The following is an 18,682-nucleotide window of genomic DNA, read 5'->3' as shown; positions in this document are numbered from 1 at the left end:
GGGGGGGGGGGGGGGGGGGGGGGGGGGGGGGGGGGGGTGCAAAGTATAATACTGCACGTAGCAATGTGAAGCGAATCGAAGGACGCAGGTGGGGTGTGTATCAACTCTCTCTCTCTCTCTCTCTCTTCTCCCACTCTCTTCTCTCTCGCTCTCTCTCCCACAGTCCGGCTTAGATTTTCTAAGCGCTTTTTCGACATCGGCGCAGTCGGTTGTTGACCGCGACTCGCGTTGCAAGCCGTAAGTCTATTTTTTGCCGTCGCTTCTGGGAAACCATAAATAACGACGTGCGCGCGCGCGCGATCCTAAGAGGCTAGAGAATGTTTGCAAAATGATTATCATTCGATGCTCCCCGCTCGAGTGCCGAAGCTATGTGCTTCTTCTCCTTTTTCTCCCTCCTCTTATTCTCCTTCTTATACGTCGTCGGCTTTTTCTTCTCCTCCCTCAACATCTTCTTCTTTTTGTCGCTCATTTCGATTCCCAACGATCCGGGGGAATGGTTATTGTCGTTGCCGACGATGCATGTCGTAATCGAGAAAATCATTATCCACCGCTTGTAATCATTTCCAATACTTTGTTTTGCCCATGATTTGACGTACGATAATAATACGCTCGGGGCATCTTTAACTCGTTTATTGGAATAAAGTATAATTGCAAGTAAGTCTGAATTGATTCTCTGCGCCCCCCCACTCCTCCCCCTGGCGCTTTAAATCGCTCAACTAGTTTGTTTGTGTGCGTGCTGGCGTGCGTGATCTGTTCCCGGTAATTGTTCGTTACGCCATCGTTCAAACATTACAAGCTCGGATTCACAATAGATAAGGACCCTCGCGCATTCCCTCATCGACGCATTCCAATAAAACAGCAATTTTGATTTCTTAATCTCCGGCATTATTAGAACTATCGGCTGCTTCGACGAATAGGTTGACAAAGGAAACGAAAACAGCAACAGCTACCTAAAATTTGAATGAGCTTAATTAAATATTCGAGAGCCGTCCGCACGAAGGTATTACAGATTCGAGCTGTGTTCGACACATGTGGAATCTTGGCACGAATGCCTAACTCGCAACAAACGTACGTGTTCGTTCGTTCTTATTCTTATTCTTCTTCTGCTAAAGTTCTTATCAAAACGGATCCCCAGCTTATTTCGCTCCCTCCACTACTACAATATTCGTATTAACTTTTCAACTATTTATATCACTCATACGATATTTACTATCTTATATACATAATACACGCGCGCGCACATACACAAACACAGAGATAGAGAGAGAGAGAGAGAGATACATATATATATATATATATATATATACATATGGGTGAGTGCGTGTGTTTTTACATATGTTGAACACTATCTTCCATCCTTGACTTTTCTTTTTCTTTTTTGTTGTGGTAGTTGTTGTTTTTTGTTTTGTTTTTATTTTTTAACAAAGTGGAAATTTTGAGGGTATCGCGAGTTATTCGCGTGCACGATTAAATAAATTAAAAATAAAATTCAGAGTAATGGTAAATTATCGTTATTATGGGAATCGATTACACGGCGCTTACGTGCGTCGCGCACTCTTTTATATTTTCAACGTTATTAGAGACATTTATTTATAAGGAATTTTATGAAAAAATTATACGCTTACGTAATAATCGTATGTAGTTAAGTGTTATTTTAAGCTGTAATGAAGATTTAAAAAATGTACACTAAAAAAATAGGTATTATTTAAATTAATATTTACAATACTAAATTTGGGCGTGTTAAATTAATCCTCGACGCGAGTTTAAAAATCTCCGTATATTAGCAATCTCGTGGATCAATAGTTTTCGAGTTTTCTCCAATAACCCCAACGGTTTCCTCGTTATAATTAAAGGGTCCGTAAGTTGAGATAAAAACATTCGATATGGAGGAGAGAGAGGGTGGGTGGGAGGGAGGGAGGGAGGGAGGGAGGGAGAAAGAGATAGATAGAGAGATAGAGAGATAGATAGATAGAGAGAGAGAGAGAGAGAGAGAGAGAGAGAGAGAGAGAGAGAGAGAGAGAGAGAGCAGAAAGGCAGGAGAAAAAAAACGTGACGAAGCAACGTCAGAACAAATGCAATTAAGGATCCTTTTTCACCTTGAAAGAGGGCCTTGGACACATCCGCCTGTCCACCAGGAAAGATCCTTCTCACGAAGATGCCCATTTCGCCCCGCGGACTATCCCTGCCGCCGACGACGCTAAAGCCGAGACTCGGCTTTCCCAGACCTTTCTCGAATCTCGCGATATGCTTCATCGCGTATTGATGCTGATGCTGATGCTGTTGCTGATGCTGATGCTGATGCTGATGGTGGTGATGATGATGGTGATGACGCATGCCCGTATCCTCGCTCGTCCCCGTCGTCATACTCTTCGTCGTGTAATCGAGGGACAAGTACTCCGGCCGGTTCTGGCAACTAGACTCCTGGGACTTTTGGGACTCATCGAGACTCAGGGTAGAAACGCTCATCGCGCTCTGGAGGTAGTCGTTACTCTCGAGGGGACCGTCACCGACGTACACTTGCGGCAGAGTCTCTTCGTAGGCGGTTTTCAAACGAACTCGCGTGCCCTCGCAAGAGCTAAGAAAATTCTGAACCTCCTCTAGGTTGCTGAGGGTTCGTAGATCCTTGCCCTCGACCTCCACGATCTCGTCGCCCAGCCTCAGTCGTCCATCCCTTTAAATTGTGCATCCAATTGTTTATAATAAATAGCATGCAATATAATCATATCGAATGAATGATACTAGCGTAGCTTTAAGTATGGAAGCTTTAAGTATGCTAGGCAAATGATTTAATAAAATAAAAGGATTGTGATGCAAGTCAAGTTAACGACGAATTGACGAAATTATTATTTCATTAAAGCCATTTGAATTGTCTTAAGAATTATTAATTGACCGCGTTAATTTATGAAATTAATTATGAAAGTAGTATAGAAGACGTAGTTTACCGTTCGCGATTTACCTCAACAGCCACTCTTCAACTTTTCTATTACAATTTTTTTCTTCTTCTTTCACTTACTTATTATTAGTCATTTGTACGTATTATTATTATTTTATTTGTGCTTCAATTCAATATATTAAACTCATTTAATGCGACGAGCCATCGAAAATGAAGTATCGAGATTTTATATGTAGGTCGGCTGGCTAAGCGAGTCCCGTCCACCCCGTCCCCTTCCATGACCGCCCCACCACCCTCTCGTTCTAATAATATTCGATCTCATGAATATTCGCTCAACGCAACCTAGTATAGTAAGTAACAAAACTTACCTGTGTGCAATGCCATCAGTTTCCAGCTGAACGATAACGTATCGTAACTCGCCGACTCGTTGCTGCGCCAATCTTATGCCCAAACTTTCCTGCGGGTCGACCTTCGAGAGCTGAACGAGCCGAGTTCGACGCATTCGTTTTGGCGGCTGTATGATATCGCTGAGAAATCGCTTCTTGTCCTGCTGTAGCCTCACGCGGTGTGCCGCCGTTTGAATCCCAAGGACGTCCATGCTCTTGGGAATGATTCTCGTTGAATTGGAGAAAGAGGAGGATGATGAGGAGGAGGAGGGCGAGATGGAGGGCGAGGTCGACGAGTTCGTCTGATGAATGCTGGGTAAGAGTCTACCGGATGCGCTTTGATGGTGCCATCTGAGGCCGTCGATCCTTTCATCGAGGTAGACGCCACACCCCAGCTTAACAATGTCTTTGCTGTCGTGCTCGTGGCAGTCGCTGGGCGTCGAGCTGCGCATCGGCTTCTCGAGCTCCGAGTCGATGACGCTGCTCGTGTCGGAGCTGTCGGTGCACTTGAGGCTGAGCGCTTCGGTTTCCGAGGCCGCGGACTCACCTCGGGGCCCGTCACTATCGTACCCGGACTCGTTCGAGCTCACGTAATGCGAGGATAGCCTCTGCTCACCACTGGGCGCCGAGTTTCTCCGATGATTCCTCAATAGCGCCGACGTCATCATGCCCGTGGAGCTGGAGAAGGAGGAGGAGGAGGAGGAGGAGGTCATCGTCGTCATCGGCGTAGTTTGTGTCGTCGTCATTATCGCCATCGCCGTAGTTGTCGTTGCCATCGTCGAGTTGGACGTCGTCGTCATGGAGTTGGATTCGTAGCTGAGGTCGAGATTCAAGGACGACGTCGCATCGGGCCTCAAGTCTATCATGTCCTGCCTATCTTGACACGAGCTATCATGATAAGGCAGCGATATGGAATTCCTGCAGCTTTCCTCGATGCCGTTATGCACGAGCGAGAGATTCGCGGGGCCAAAATATCGATCCTTATGGTCATAGCGTTGGAATTGGTCCTCTTTGAACTCGGAATAGGAATTTCTGGCGTACCTATTCGACGGATCGTGCAGCCTATAGCGCTGGGAATCTCTACCGTGACAGCCGTTCTTGGGTGTTCGTCTCCTTCCCAGCGTCGTCGTGCCTTCAAAGGACTCCTCGATCTTCAGCGCTGGGAAGTGCTCTTCGGACGCGGTCTTGAAGAGACGATGATCATCTTTGTTGCCGGTGTTGCTCATAGCGATCGACGCGTTGCTGTAATTCTTCTCTTCCGGCAGGACGGACAGTCTCGATCTCAGAAACGCGTAAGGAAAATTCGTCTTTTTGGCCTCTTTGAAGTCGCAACTACTGGACTTCTTCATTATCTCGCCCCTGCCGGAATTGAGGAAGTCGCAGGGGACGAAATTTCTAGAAGAAGCGTTGGACGCTCGCGAGGCCTGCGACTCGTTGAAAACGTCGTCCTCGGATTGGCCGCCGCTGAGGTTGTCGCAGGACACGGTTTTCCCGTGCTCGTTTTTCGCGGCTATCCGTAGGTCAATGCCCTCCGACGGATCGTCTCCCTTAACGTAGGTCGGACTGGTATTCAATTGGCTGGTGCTGCAGCTCCTAAACAGATTCTCCTTCTCCGGCGCGCGATCGAGTTTATCTTCGAGATTCTGGGACGAGCGTCTGCTGCTTTTTGACGACGAATTCAGCATCCCCGTCGATCCCATTCTAATGAAGAAGGATTTAAAGGGCGAGGGAGACCTATTGCTGGACGTCTGAAAGAATTTTCTCTCGTTCGGCTGTTTCTTGTCATTATTGTTGGTCGTGTATTTGTCCGTACGATTGCCATTAACAATGTTCACCACGTTGTTACTGTTGTTGCCGTTGCTACTTGCGCTACTACTGTGATTATTCTTATTGCTGTTGTTGCTGTTGTTGCTGTTGTTGCTGTTGTTGCTGTTATTGCTGTTATTGCTGCTACTGCTGCTGCTGCTGCTGCTGCTGCTGCTGCTGCTGCTGCTGCTGCTGCTGCTGCTGCTGCTGCTGCTGCTGCTGCTGCTGCTGCTGCTGCTGCTGCTGCTGCTGCTGCTGCTGCTGCTGCTGCTGCTGCTGCTGCTGCTGCTGCTGCTGCTGCTGCTGCTGCTGCTGCTGCTGCTGCTGCTGCTGCTGCTGCTGCTGCTGCTGCTGCTGCTGCTGCTGCTGCTGCTGCTGCTGCTGCTGCTGCTGCTGCTGCTGCTGCTGCTGCTGCTGCTGCTGCTGCTGCTGCTGCTGCTGCTGCTGCTGCTGCTGCTGCTGCTGCTGCTGCTGCTGCTGCTGCTGCTGCTGCTGCTGCTGCTGCTGCTGCTGCTGCTGCTGCTGCTGCTGCTGCTGCTGCTGCTGCTGCTGCTGCTGCTGCTGCTGCTGCTGCTGCTGCTGCTGCTGCTGCTGCTGCTGCTGCTGCTGCTGCTGCTGCTGCTGCTGCTGCTGCTGCTGCTGCTGCTGCTGCTGCTGCTGCTGCTGCTGCTGCTGCTGCTGCTGCTGCTGCTGCTGCTGCTGCTGCTGCTGCTGCTGCTGCTGCTGCTGCTGCTGCTGCTGCTGCTGCTGCTGCTGCTGCTGCTGCTGCTGCTGCTGCTGCTGCTGCTGCTGCTGCTGCTGCTGCTGCTGCTGCTGCTGCTGCTGCTGCTGCTGCTGCTGCTGCTGCTGCTGCTGCTGCTGCTGCTGCTGCTGCTGCTACTGCTGCCGATGCTGCTGTTGTTGATGATGCCGACGTTGTCCGGGCGCTCGGGAATCGTGCATATCGTTTCACGGGAGCCGGAACGTCGGAACGACTCGATCTTCTTGCTCATCCTGCGCAATCCCCATACTCCTAAGCCTGTAAAATGCACGAGGCAGAATATACCGTTTACATGGGCCGGTTAGTCGAGCACGTTGGTAAAAAGTACGTGGGGCCGCGAATACAGGCCGGAGTGGTTCGGACAGATGATATTCCGCATACTTTTCGGGGACTAGTTTTTCTCATTGGAACTTGCTTAGCTGACTCGGTGAATCGTTGATCGCGTGGTTGGTGGGATTAACGGACGCGAATCCCATACGAGCGCGCGTCCGTTTGGCGATACACGGAGGAGACGGTCAAAGGTATTGGTGTGCAGGGGTATTTGAGCGACAATGACGACGATGTTGGGTCGCTAGTGGCTATTTTTTGTTCGGGTTAGTGTGGCTCGAAGAATGTCGATGTCGATGGGTACTTTCAATGTTCCAGTTATGTAGGTCACTTGGCCTTACCCGTATAATAAATAAGTTTTTTTTTTGTTTTTTTTTTTGCTATTGAAAAATCGAATCGTCAATTATATAAATCACTGAAAATTTATACATATAAGGCATTAATAAATACGTAAACTGATACCGAGGAGAAACTTTGCGAGATATAAGAATAACCGTATGGACAATATAGACGCGCGTTATTAATATTTAGAGTTTCGGGTGCATAGAAAATGATTCTTTACTTTAAAAATTTTTTTTTATTATTTCTTTTTATTCTTTCACGAGCAATACACGGCATTATTTTTACTTCAAATTCACGATAATGAACGAGGATTAATTTAAAGAGACGAGTAATAGTAAAAGCATTCGTTTTTCTTTGAATATAGAAACCCTATATATATATATATATATATGAATGGGCGACTTGAAGCGTAATCATTCAATTACGACAAAATTGTATAAAGTAAAAATAAAAGAGTGCTCGTTACAAGTATTAAAAATATTTCCTTAAACCAAAAACGACCGACCGACTGTTATTGTTTTGCCATTGGAAAAATTAATTACGTCACATATTATTATAAATGCACGCGATTACGTACGTACGTACGTACGATAATACATTGCCGGACGAAAGCGAAACGCGAAAAACACCATGGATGAATACATGCAAGGCATTCGCGACGACGTCATGTCGATTTCTGTACTTGTTGGCGCGAAGCAGCGCACAGTCATGGAGTGTACCGAGGCTTAATACCTCTACCAGCCGCCACTTATTATTCAACCCACCGATACAACAATTCCAAAGGTGTTGAACCTCCCTTTTGTAATTACACGCGAATCATCTTGGTCTGTCGATCGTTCTAATATCGCGATTCTTGCTTTAATAAATCAAGAGAAAACCGAAGTTGAAAATAGAAGTTGAGTTGGATTAGGGAAACCAGACTGAAACTGACTATGTATTTATGAAAATCTAGAAATTATCATTAAATCTGGAGAGCGTGACGCTCGTATTACGCAAACCTCGGCTCCGTTTTAAACGTACAATCGCAGCTTTTGTTATGAATTATTATAATTATAAAGTCATTACGCTCGTAAGCTTCATGGTGCATGGCTCTCTTAATTAATCGCTTAATCGTCATTAATCTAAATAAAAAAAAAAAAAAAAAAGTCAAGAAAATTAAAAAGAAAATACTAATAATAAATAAATAAAAAATGACGGATGGCGTGTCCAATGTTCCGATAGATATGCTCTATTTATGCCCTAAGCGAACCAATACATTCGCTCCTCTCCTCGCATTATAATCCCGATATAAAATGCATTTTCTCTCTTCGTCCGAGTATCGCGCACTCGGCGATTATAGAGCTGTTGCCGAGCTTATCTCGACCCACTGAAGCCGACAGGTGAGATTGTATTCCGCGCAACGAGGAACATTTGGGGTCGAGCGGGTCGTGCCACACCCATTGGCAATAACACGGCGATGACCCCGTTTGGTCAATTTGGTCGTGCATTTGCTCGATGTACAATGTACAATGGCGTAGAAGGACGTGGCGTTATCACCTCGGTGCTTCTCGGGCTCGTGCTCGACGATGAAGGCCGGCATCGCCGTGACCAATCGGTAATCCGTCTCCGGTTGCATTTTGCCCTCGTCCTCCTGGGTGAGTAGGGTATAGGCGTCGCCGCAGCTCTTGCGCGAGAACTTGGATTTGGCGGTGAACATGTAAGCGGCCGCGGCGGCGGTGACGGACGGCTGGTGCCGGTCGTGGATGACCGGCTGCTGGGCCTCCTCGAGCGTCAGCGGATTCGGCAGGACGCTGCCGATCTCGTCCGCACTGTGGCGCCTTGCCTTTGTCAGTCGCTTGAACATAGTGTCGGCCTGCAACACACGAAGCACAAGATTTTTGCTCACTTCTAGTCGATAACACACGAGTAAAAGAACGATCCGCCACTTCATCTCGACATTGGTCATTAAATAGTATAGAGATCGCTTAGGCATCGGTGTGTGGAGGCGCGTGTGCGCTGTTGTGTTGAGGGGGTGGGTGGAGGATGAGAGCTAAGTCAAGCGCTGGGATTAATCGATTCGTGGGGAGGAAGTATTTTTAATGATAGTTAATTGATAGGCCGAAAACTGACTGTTTTGTAGTATCGAATGTGCAATGTGGTGAGCTGGAGACTTTGAGCTTAATGAATGAAGTGCTTGTTGAATTTGTCGATGATAATTAAAAACAAGCGAATTTATTCGATGATAAGCTAAACAGACATGGGAAAAATGAATAGATCGCTAATTAATAATGGATCTCATGGATGTTTTCTTATTTATATATTATTATTATTATTATTATTATTATTATTTTATTATTATTGCTATTATTATTATTATTATTATTATTATTATTATTATTATTATTGTTATTATTATTATTATTAACGAGTCATAATTAAACCTCGCCTCTTAAAAAATAACTCCTTCGCATACCGTTTAGCTCGGTTAGGTTCGGCTATATTGCGATTCAATCACAGTCTGACTACATTAAAATAAGATTTTCATAGAGCCACTTTTAGAGTAAAACAATAAATCGGTGGTTTGATAGGTCGAGGGTATTATTAGCTATTTATTAATCGTATTTGGTAATTTGTAAAATTTATTCGAGCAAGCGTTATTTTTTTTTTTTATTGTTAAGATTATGATTATTTTACGGAAAAATAAAATTACTGGTCCGGGCACTCGATGCGCAATACAAAGAAGTATTGCAAAATCTGTAAAGGCGATTCCCCCAATACTCCATGCTTTTAGAATTCGAGACAAAATCGTTCCCAGGGCTTCGACTCACGACTAAAGAATGAGAGAGAGAGAGAGAGAGAGAGAGAGACAGTGTGTGTGTACGCGCGCGTGTTAGACATGCTACGATAGAAGGAGAAAATGAGGCGATAGGGGCGGTGATGGTGATGGTGGGGGGTGGGGGGTGGTGGTGTGGGGGACAGGAACGGGGAGAGAGATAAAGAGAAAGAGGAAATAAAGAAAGAAAGAAATGATGATCGTGACCCGGAGCTCGGGCAAAGATCGACCTCTAGAGCAAACGATTCGATCGATCGATCGATCCTGGCAGATTGAGAAGAGAAAGACCACGTCGTCTCTCTCTCACTCACTCACTCCCTCACTCTCTCTCTCTCTCTCTCTCTCTCACTCACTCACTCCCTCACTCTCTCTCTCTCTCTCTCTCTCTCACTCACTCGAATCCCCAATTAAACTCCTATTCTCTTCCGTCTCACTTCCTCCCGCTCGTCATCCAACGTTGAATGGAGTATTCGGCGAGAGAAAGAGGCGCGCAAGGGCCAGGGAGATAATCGGTACTACTCGTTAATTTCGTTGAGAAAAACCACCTGTCGCGATGCGCTTGTAGCTCGCTCGCCTCAATCTATCTTGAGGGTTCTGGTATGGAGAAAGATAGAGTCTTCGTAGGTACAAATTGAGCGCTGTACTGCCGCCTCGAAGAAAGGGAACCGCGACGGCTGGGCGGATGGGGCGTTAGAAGGAGTGAGAGAAAAGGAAAAGAGGTGGAGCGGCGACGGCGGCAAACGAGAGCCGAGAGAAATCCAAACCAAAAAGCGTCCATGGGAAACGCGTGCGCGGGCCCACCCAAAAGACCCTTGTGCCTCGATCGATGCTTTATCGGGGCACCCGAATGTCCTGATTTTCTGCATTTTCGCCAAACCTATTATTGCCGCTCCCAATCTTGCGAACGCGCTTTCACCGCTACTCGCTTTTCCCTTCTTAAGCGATAAAAATACGAGCGCCGAGTCGTGCCAATATACCACCATGCGCACGAAAATTCCACTTGGGATTTTGACGCTCTGAGTCATACGCAGTCTTATTTATTTATTTAGGCAATTTAGGCTTACGAGATGTAGGAGCGGGCGCCCTGATGAATATTTGCACGAGATGAGCTGTTGTCGGCGATATTACAATTATAACTCCAGTAGCAGCAATTTATAATGTCACAATTACATTGTTCTCCCCGTGACAATTGATCTTTTCAATACGATTTCAATTGTTTTAATTCTTTCGAATTCCACCTATTCCTAGAGCGAGCAAATTTTTTTTTTTTTTTTTCTTCCAAAGATACTTTATTGTAAAGTAAGAAGCGCGGTAAATGAAATTAGCCCTTCGATAATTCATAAATTTTTGTTGAAATCTTCATTTCAATTAATTTCATTAATCGCTGATAAATAACTTAGTTTGAATCGTGAAGAAATAATCGCATTCCTTTAGCTTTCTATGAATAGACACATTCACCAATGCCGACCAATAACAATATTATGTTTATTCGTGCAAATCTTACAACTTATAAATATTATAAACGTGTAAGCTTGGCCGACTACTACTATTAACTACATAATGCTCAAAATAATATTTCACTCAATATAAAGGCAACAGTGGCACCCTTGTGCCGAGTATGCAATAAACTTACAAGTTCCTAACTCGAATTAAATAATATACAAGCTATTAGTCAGCCAATAAAATTAATTTCTAGGAAAGCTTCCTCGAGCCATTAGCTTTAATTTTTTGTAGGTTAGCCTACGCGGCTATAAAACGAAGCTCGCATAAGTTAAAACTGGCAACGTAGCAAACGTAGCAATCAATAGGACGAGCAACCATTGAAAAGCACACCATCGTCGAATTAAAAATGATAAGATGCCAGCATTATGAGAAACGGCGACAACATCATGAGCTCCGCGTGATTGTTGTTATTATTATTATTATTATTATTATTATTATTATTATTATTATTATTATTATTATTATTGTTATTGTTATTGTTATTATCAAGAGCAATTTTCATTTTCAATCCAATTGGATGGCTAAGGGGTGCTAAGGGCACGATGAGCCCATAGGCCTTAGGCGCGGACCGGGAGCTGGAAAATAAAACCGAATAGCCGAAAGAAATGGAGAGGGCGCCCACTCGAGGCCCCATCTATCTATCTACCTTTGACCTCCCACTGATAATAGCCATCCTCTTCTATTATCAATGAACGACCGAGTTGCAATGCACGTAATTCCATCTGACTGCTGTCGGTAAAGTATGTACGCGGAGGAGATGCCGCGCGAGAGTCATCGGCCCGGTAATTACCGCGATCCGCCGGACACAATGATTCATCTCGTCCGTTACAACTCCTCCGTCCCCTCCGCCCCCGGCCGACCACCGTAGGACAACCGTCGACCTTCGTTCATAGACGGACGACTGTGCGCATCCCTCGTATGTATCCCAGCTATGGTATGTGCGCGTGTCCGATTACGCGTTACCCGGGCGCACGCACACGCACGCACGCACGCACAACACAAAACATCCGAGTCTTTAATGTTTTTCTTTGAAAATTTTTCCCGCTTTTGCTGTAACCGCGGCACTCACGGACCTCTACTTTATACTTCAGGCCCGTGCAATGTGTGCGCAGAGAATTGATTTCCAGTGGAAATACTTTGCCGCCCGTTAGCCTGATATTTAAATGAGATTAAATTAATTTTGTATCACCTCCTCCTCCAGGACCCCGATGCAATAATTTTCTCCAAATGATCGTTGCTGTACAATTCTAATAAATCACTTTGTTCTACTTTTATATAAATATATGCTCTTTCGTTATTAGTGGCGTAATGCGAATACGGTGATGCTGAGATTTGCAAAGAATTGCGATATTCCGATATAGTTGATCCCTCCCCCCACCCCTCCCGCCCCTCCCCAAAAGCCCTCATCATTATTTCACGTGGAAATTTAATGTTTCATGCGAGGTTTATTAATTTAAAATCTCGAAATTAACGATACGAGACTCATTTGATCTATGCGCATCGGCATAATTGTGCCACAACGCACCAAATTAATCGACGATTCAATTTTTCGTGCTTTTACGAGTGGCCCAACATACCGCACAATCGACTAATAATATTTCGCTGAAATAATTTTATCCCCTATAAATCCTTAAAAATACATGTGTAATTAACTAAATCATTCTATTTATTCGATAAGAAATTCAATTTACCGATCCTGTGAGGTATTTATTTATTTATTCTAAAGATAAATAATAAATTAGACGTGACAATTGCTTTTTCAAACGTTGTCTTATAATTCTCATTCCGCGTAAATATATAATTATCTCTTTATTTAATATCTCTTTGAGCAACGTAGATTTTTTTTTCAATACCAAAGGCATATGTTCTGGTTTCCTTAAAAGCACACATTTCAATAGCTTCACCTTATTAGTAGGTAATTACATTTTTGTTATTTAGTGTGAGTGCTCATATTTATACGCATACGTTGCATAAATTATATTGCTACACTAATTTTAATAATCATAAGCTAAAGTTAGAAAATCTATTCTTGCCGTTTCAATACAAGCACTAATAATATTTCGCTAAAATTAATTATCTAAAGAGAAAAATTTGTAATAATAAATTATTTAGTATGAAATCTTTGATTAAAATTAGCGACACTTGATATAAAGAATAATTATCTAACTATTTAATCTATCATTTTCATTCCAAGATATTTAATCCTAACAATGGTGTATTAATCTTCGGCCACATTAAGACTTTTAAACAGCAAAATTCTGTATGATTATTTTTAAATATTACATACGTGTATATTTTTATACCGTAATTCAAAAGCAATTTATAATAGCTGAAAGCATAGGTTATTAAGTTTTGAAAAACACGGTATCTTTACATTTCTGTAAAATTATTAATATTAATAACAAAAGATATATAAACAATAGAAATTTTCTTGTAAATAATTCATTAGCCTGCTACACCTGCATATGTGTGTGTGTGTGTGTGTGTGTGTGTGTGTGTGTGTATGTGTGTGCGTGCGCGCGCGCGCGCGCGTGTACATGTATGTATATATACGATATATATTTATGTGTATATATATATATATATATATATATATATATATATATATATATATATATGCGTATATAAATATGTATATACATATTTTGTGTTTGTTTGTTTGTGTGTTTGTGTTTGTGTGCGTTTTACGAACATTTTGAAAGAATGTGAAATGCAGTATTTTAACCTTACTTATGAATTCTATTTTACATAAATAGCGCATTGACTACTAAACTGCGTTATTAAAGGGAGCCAAGGTAAGGTAAAAATAATTTTAATATTTTAATATAAAATACCGACCATTGAGCCTCTCGTCACATTAATTATTAACCACAAAAATATATAATAGACTTTTATAGAACAATGCAACTAATTTTGTACCAACAGCCTCTTATAATCTCTTATATAGCCTTCCGTGAATTATTTACTAGAGAAATCCCCAACATTTTTCATAGATTTTTTTAATGCAAATCTTTGAATAAATCGATAATACGGAATAACCGATGCCGAGCTTATGAGCTCAATTCGACGCAACCACTATTAAAACTGTCGTTTACATCTCAATCAAATGCAAGCACAGCAACAAGACATTTTCAACCGACTGTCGTCTCTCCGGCCTCGAGGGAGAAAAACAAAGGATGACTAAGAAAAGGAAGGGGGACGGGGAAGGGGAGGGGGGCGCAGCGCAAAGCAGGAAAAAGAGCAAAAGAAGAATATCCCCCCATTCCTCGCTCGCTTACTCTCGCGCGCGGTAAGCGTCCATCTCCTCTTTCTACGTGCATCGCGCGAGTGCCGCAAAATTAGCTGCAATTACCCGCGCGCCTCGCCGTCACGACATGTTTCATGAGTGCAGAGTGCGGCCGTGTGGAAGCTGAGTCCTCGCCGTTCTTCTTCGCTACCCTACCACGACGTCCCCCCGGCATCGCCTCGTCCTTCGCAGTCTCCCGACACTCGCACAAGGGCTAATGCGCCGCGGCAGATTAACATAAATCATAAAAGTCTGGTGAAATCACAGGCAGGAACAAGTGCGCGACAGGTGCGCCATTGGATGTTCCCCTTTTTGCTCTCGCACAGCCAAGTGGCGCGAGGCATTGTTCGCGGGAGCCGTGACTCGCGTGCGATCTTTGTCCTCCGTTCCTGATGAATTGCCGGTCCGTTGAATAAATAGGCAGAGCGCGGGACGCGAGGATGAGGATGCGCCGAGAGAAAAACTTGGTAGGCTGGTTGATATAGGATAGGACGCGGCGCGAGTAAAGCCAGTCCTGATGATCGGGCGCTCATTAGGGATACCTTTTCTTTCTCTCCCCCCCCCTCTCTCTCTCTCTCTCTCACTCTCTCACTCATTCTTCAGTTTATTATTCCCATCTTGGGGAATGCGTGATGCAAGCTTTTATCCCTTTAAATGGCGTAATTGCTGTTTGTTATTTTAACGATTTTGAAGAAATTAACGGCGTGCTTGCGTCGTCGCTCGACGACGTCGTTGCGAGCGTTCCTTTCCTTTTTCTTTCCTGCCTTTTATTTCATAATCGAGGAGTAGAGGAGGAATAGGCAGCGTCAAAATATTCCTGGCAAGCGTAGGCAAGAGTTTATAAAATGCGCCATTTTGAGAGCTTAAAGCCCACGGATTAGTAAATTTATTCAACGACTGATGTATGAAGCGGGGTTGCTTCAATTGGTCTTTAATATCATTGTGAGGCAGTGATTTTTCAATCTACGGTTTCGTAAGCTTTCGCTACGGAAAATATTCCAAGAGATGCTTCGATGATATTTGAAGGCGATGTTTTGCGCAATAAATTTGTTTACATGAATTTTTCTCCACGCCCGTTAATAAATAAATAACATAATTTCTACCTGCGCCAATAAATCTTAATTATATCGATCATAGCAATTTCACAATTATTTGCAGACATTTACGATAATATGCTTTAACGAATAAAAAAATACTTAACCTTTAATTTGAGATTCGAATCAAGAGATATTAAAGCTTAAAAATAACTCCCGGACTAACGATTATTAACAACCTGCACAATATTTTTAAATCAAGAATTTCAAATTATCAAAGCGGAATAAGACGAGTTTTAAATGTTTTCATCATAAATAGAAATATAAATAAAAGACCGAGTGCCTTTAACTGTGACACTTACCTTCGTCGCACAGAATTTTTTTATGAAACATTAATATTTATTAATAAAAAGAAAATAATAATAATAAAAAAAAACGAAAAAGTAAACTCGTGTGTAATAAATTTAATTAATAATTTCATGATTATTGTAAATTGGATTGATAAAATTAAATTTCGTTAAAGTCTTTACATGTAAGAATCAAATAAAATTAACTATTAATGGTTTTCCATTTAGCTGGATCGATATTGAACTTCTGTAAACAGAGAAAACTAGTTTTTTTTTTTTAGAGAAAAAAATATTCGTAAAAAAAATGGAGATGCCGAACCGTCGAAAGTGTGTATGTGTGCGTGTGTTAATAGAGATAGAGGTTTCGGGGTCGATCGAATCGCAAAATCCCTGGATAATACTTGCCCACGTCCCCCTCCCCCTCCCCCTGTCCTTCGCCACGCCACATACATACCGATATTTATATAAAAATGTATATTGCAAATTGAGGTTACCGTTATTCTAACTCGGTCCACGTTAAGTATTCAAGGTGCGTTAAGTTTCACGTGTCGATATATTAAAGTAGACTTTTCTTTTAGTTGTGGATAAACTCGGCTATGCACCTGACCGCAGACACTGATAATGTATTATGAAAAAGGAAAAGGATTTCATTGGATCGGATTAACGGAGGTTCACCATGTAGACAGGAGAAATATATGAGTTTTCACTCGATAAGAATCAGATCGTTATAGTAAAATGAATATTAATTTTTCTTCTTCTTCTTCTTCTTCCTATCAACTTTCGACGCTCGTGCTCATGGAGAATTATATGAAGAAATATTCCATTGTATGGAGAAAAATTAAAGTGTAATTAAAGTGCACAAAAAAGTACGATACAAATATTGGTTGGAAAGTCTATGGGACGTTAGATGGATACAGGGTAGATTTATTTATCGCTCATCATTCTTCCTGTGAGAAAGCTTTTTTTTCACGAATAGCCATTATCTGCGATTAAACTTTTAATTAGTAACGTTAACACAACATCCCTTCCCTTTACTTATCATGCTAATTTTCTTTTTGTATAAATTATAATTTGCGTAAAATAATAAGTATAAGGCGAGATATCGCGTATCGTGATATCAATTGCTTTTCAACGCAATTATTAAATTATTCGCTCGAGTTTACCACTTGGTGTGTCCAATTTTATGCGTCTATCAACGTGGATCATCATCTACTCGCATTATTATTATTATTATTATTATTATTATTGTTATTGTTGTTATTGTTGTTATTATTATTGTTGTTATTATTATTATTATTATTCCATTGTCTGCCGAAGACCATCGTATTTATCTCCTACTTCCGCAACCTATCCAAGTTTGTAATCCATTGACTTTTCCATTACCGATAAGCTCATCCTCCTTCATAATGTATTTGGCGAAAGTTCGGATATCCTGGCAACTCTCGACGATGCGATACCGCATTCGCAATGGGTGAAGCACCGCCAAGCAAATATCGGCATTTATCTCTTGGCTAATGCGCAGGTTAGCGCGAAACAATTATACACGTACGTCCATACTCTTCTCCATCCCTGCCCCCGATCCCTGCACACGCACACACTAAAACACGCGCGCACACATCTCTCAGTGCCTCGTATAATACCCTAGCGTATCACAATTAACATCGCATCCTATAATCGAAGACTTTACCTCCCCTCGTAATTCGTCGCTATCCACCCGTTAATTTCGCGTTTGCTCGAAACAACCCACGAGCATGAGAAACGGCGCGATCATTTCCACTGCGCGCACACGTACGACATTCGCGTTCACGCTTGCGAAATAACGAGACGAAACAACGCTGCCATGACCCACGCGGCATGCAAATTATAACAGCATTTCCCGGCTGTGGATTATTGAATCGAACGGAAAATCCTTACGTGACGACTTATTTCGCATTTCACCGTTCGTTCTCGCACCACGCAGCTGCTTCCGTGGATTTTCTCTCTTTTTTTAAAACATTTCCCTTCCCGTGTCGTGTCCAGGATCGTCTCTTCCTATTTAAATTAAGAGCATAACTGTTCGCACAATAAACGCGATGAGGCTTTTTTCATTCTCAGCTTCCATTACAACAATGGGAAACTGCTAACAGTCGCTCTGACCACGCACGCGCGCGATGCATCTGTTGTTACATCGGCGATTTAAATTTGCCCGAGGAATAATAAATGGCTGTATAATGATACCCGAGCCAAATAATGTGTGAAATTGACGCTGTATGTATATTTATTTTAATATTCGCTTACAAATCATTTATTTCGAAAGAATACATATTCCAACGTATCAAAGGCGTATTATCGCATTGAAATGATTTATGAGAGATTGATGGGATGAATTTATTTATTTTATTCCTCTCTTTTATTTGTTTCGCGGCATGGCAAGCCGTACTTTTTCTCGCAACCATAAATCTGCGATACGAATACTTACTGTTAATAAGGTGAGAAAAGTAACGGAGGAAATAGAAAAGGGAAAATCATTTTTGAGAAAGACTCGGTGGAAAGAGGGATTAAAGGATTAATGGGATATTTCGGTGATGGTTCCCACGACGCCCTCCCCTTATCTTTTAAGCAATATTACCAGTGATATTGCCTCCGTGACTCATTGCACAATTAATAGTTGACCAATAACCTTATAAATTTGAATAAAGCACTATTCTGACGAAGCCAAGGACGTATTTTACAATGCGCGCCAAAACTATTTACACGAAAGAGATATATTTCTTGAATTATTGTATAATTGAAATCACAATGTTTTTTCCACGTACCGATAATTGAGCTCGTTATCGCGTTTCCACATTGAGCAGCGTACAATTCCCGTAGCGAGCTCCCAGCGTTTCTTTTATTTAGAGAAACGAGTTATAAGAGCATAAGAGCACACATACGGCACAGGAACAGTACCCTTATTGGCCGAGACGAACGGACCTTTTTCTTTGCGCAGATGATTTACGTCGTTAAAGGCATCGGCATAAACACCTCGCGCGCGCAGCGATTTTTCTTTGCTCGTCACGCTGCGCGCTGGAAAATTCACGGCCGATGACTCACGAGGATCTCTGCCCGTACGTTATACATTCCCCCGTTTATTTAAACCGCTCACTCTCTCTCTCTCTCTCTCTCTCACTCTCTCTCTCTCTCTCTCTCTCTCTCTCTCACTCTCTC

At 42.8% G+C, this 18,682-nt stretch overlaps 1 protein-coding gene across 1 annotated transcript in view; it reads right to left on the bottom strand.

Moving 5' to 3' along the window:
* The window catches only part of LOC105364310 (uncharacterized protein DDB_G0287625), a 72,832-nt gene that overhangs the window by 2,927 nt on the left and 51,223 nt on the right, over positions 1-18,682 (bottom strand). Inside the window, exons 2-6 of the mRNA XM_011502207.1 lie at positions 8,051-8,366; positions 6,000-6,103; positions 4,069-5,165; positions 3,262-3,957; positions 2,097-2,671 (exon numbers count right to left, since the gene is read on the bottom strand). Coding sequence (XP_011500509.1) covers positions 2,097-2,671; positions 3,262-3,957; positions 4,069-5,165; positions 6,000-6,103; positions 8,051-8,357 — 2,779 coding nt within the window. The 5' untranslated portion in view covers positions 8,358-8,366. The remainder of the gene's footprint in view (positions 1-2,096; positions 2,672-3,261; positions 3,958-4,068; positions 5,166-5,999; positions 6,104-8,050; positions 8,367-18,682) is intronic.

Source organism: Ceratosolen solmsi, unplaced genomic scaffold (assembly GCF_000503995.2).
Source record: "Ceratosolen solmsi marchali unplaced genomic scaffold, CerSol_1.0 scaffold31, whole genome shotgun sequence".
NCBI lineage: Eukaryota > Metazoa > Arthropoda > Insecta > Hymenoptera > Agaonidae > Ceratosolen > Ceratosolen solmsi.
The sequence above is the reverse complement of the archived record's forward strand: the minus strand, read 5'-3'. Positions and strand labels throughout refer to the sequence as shown.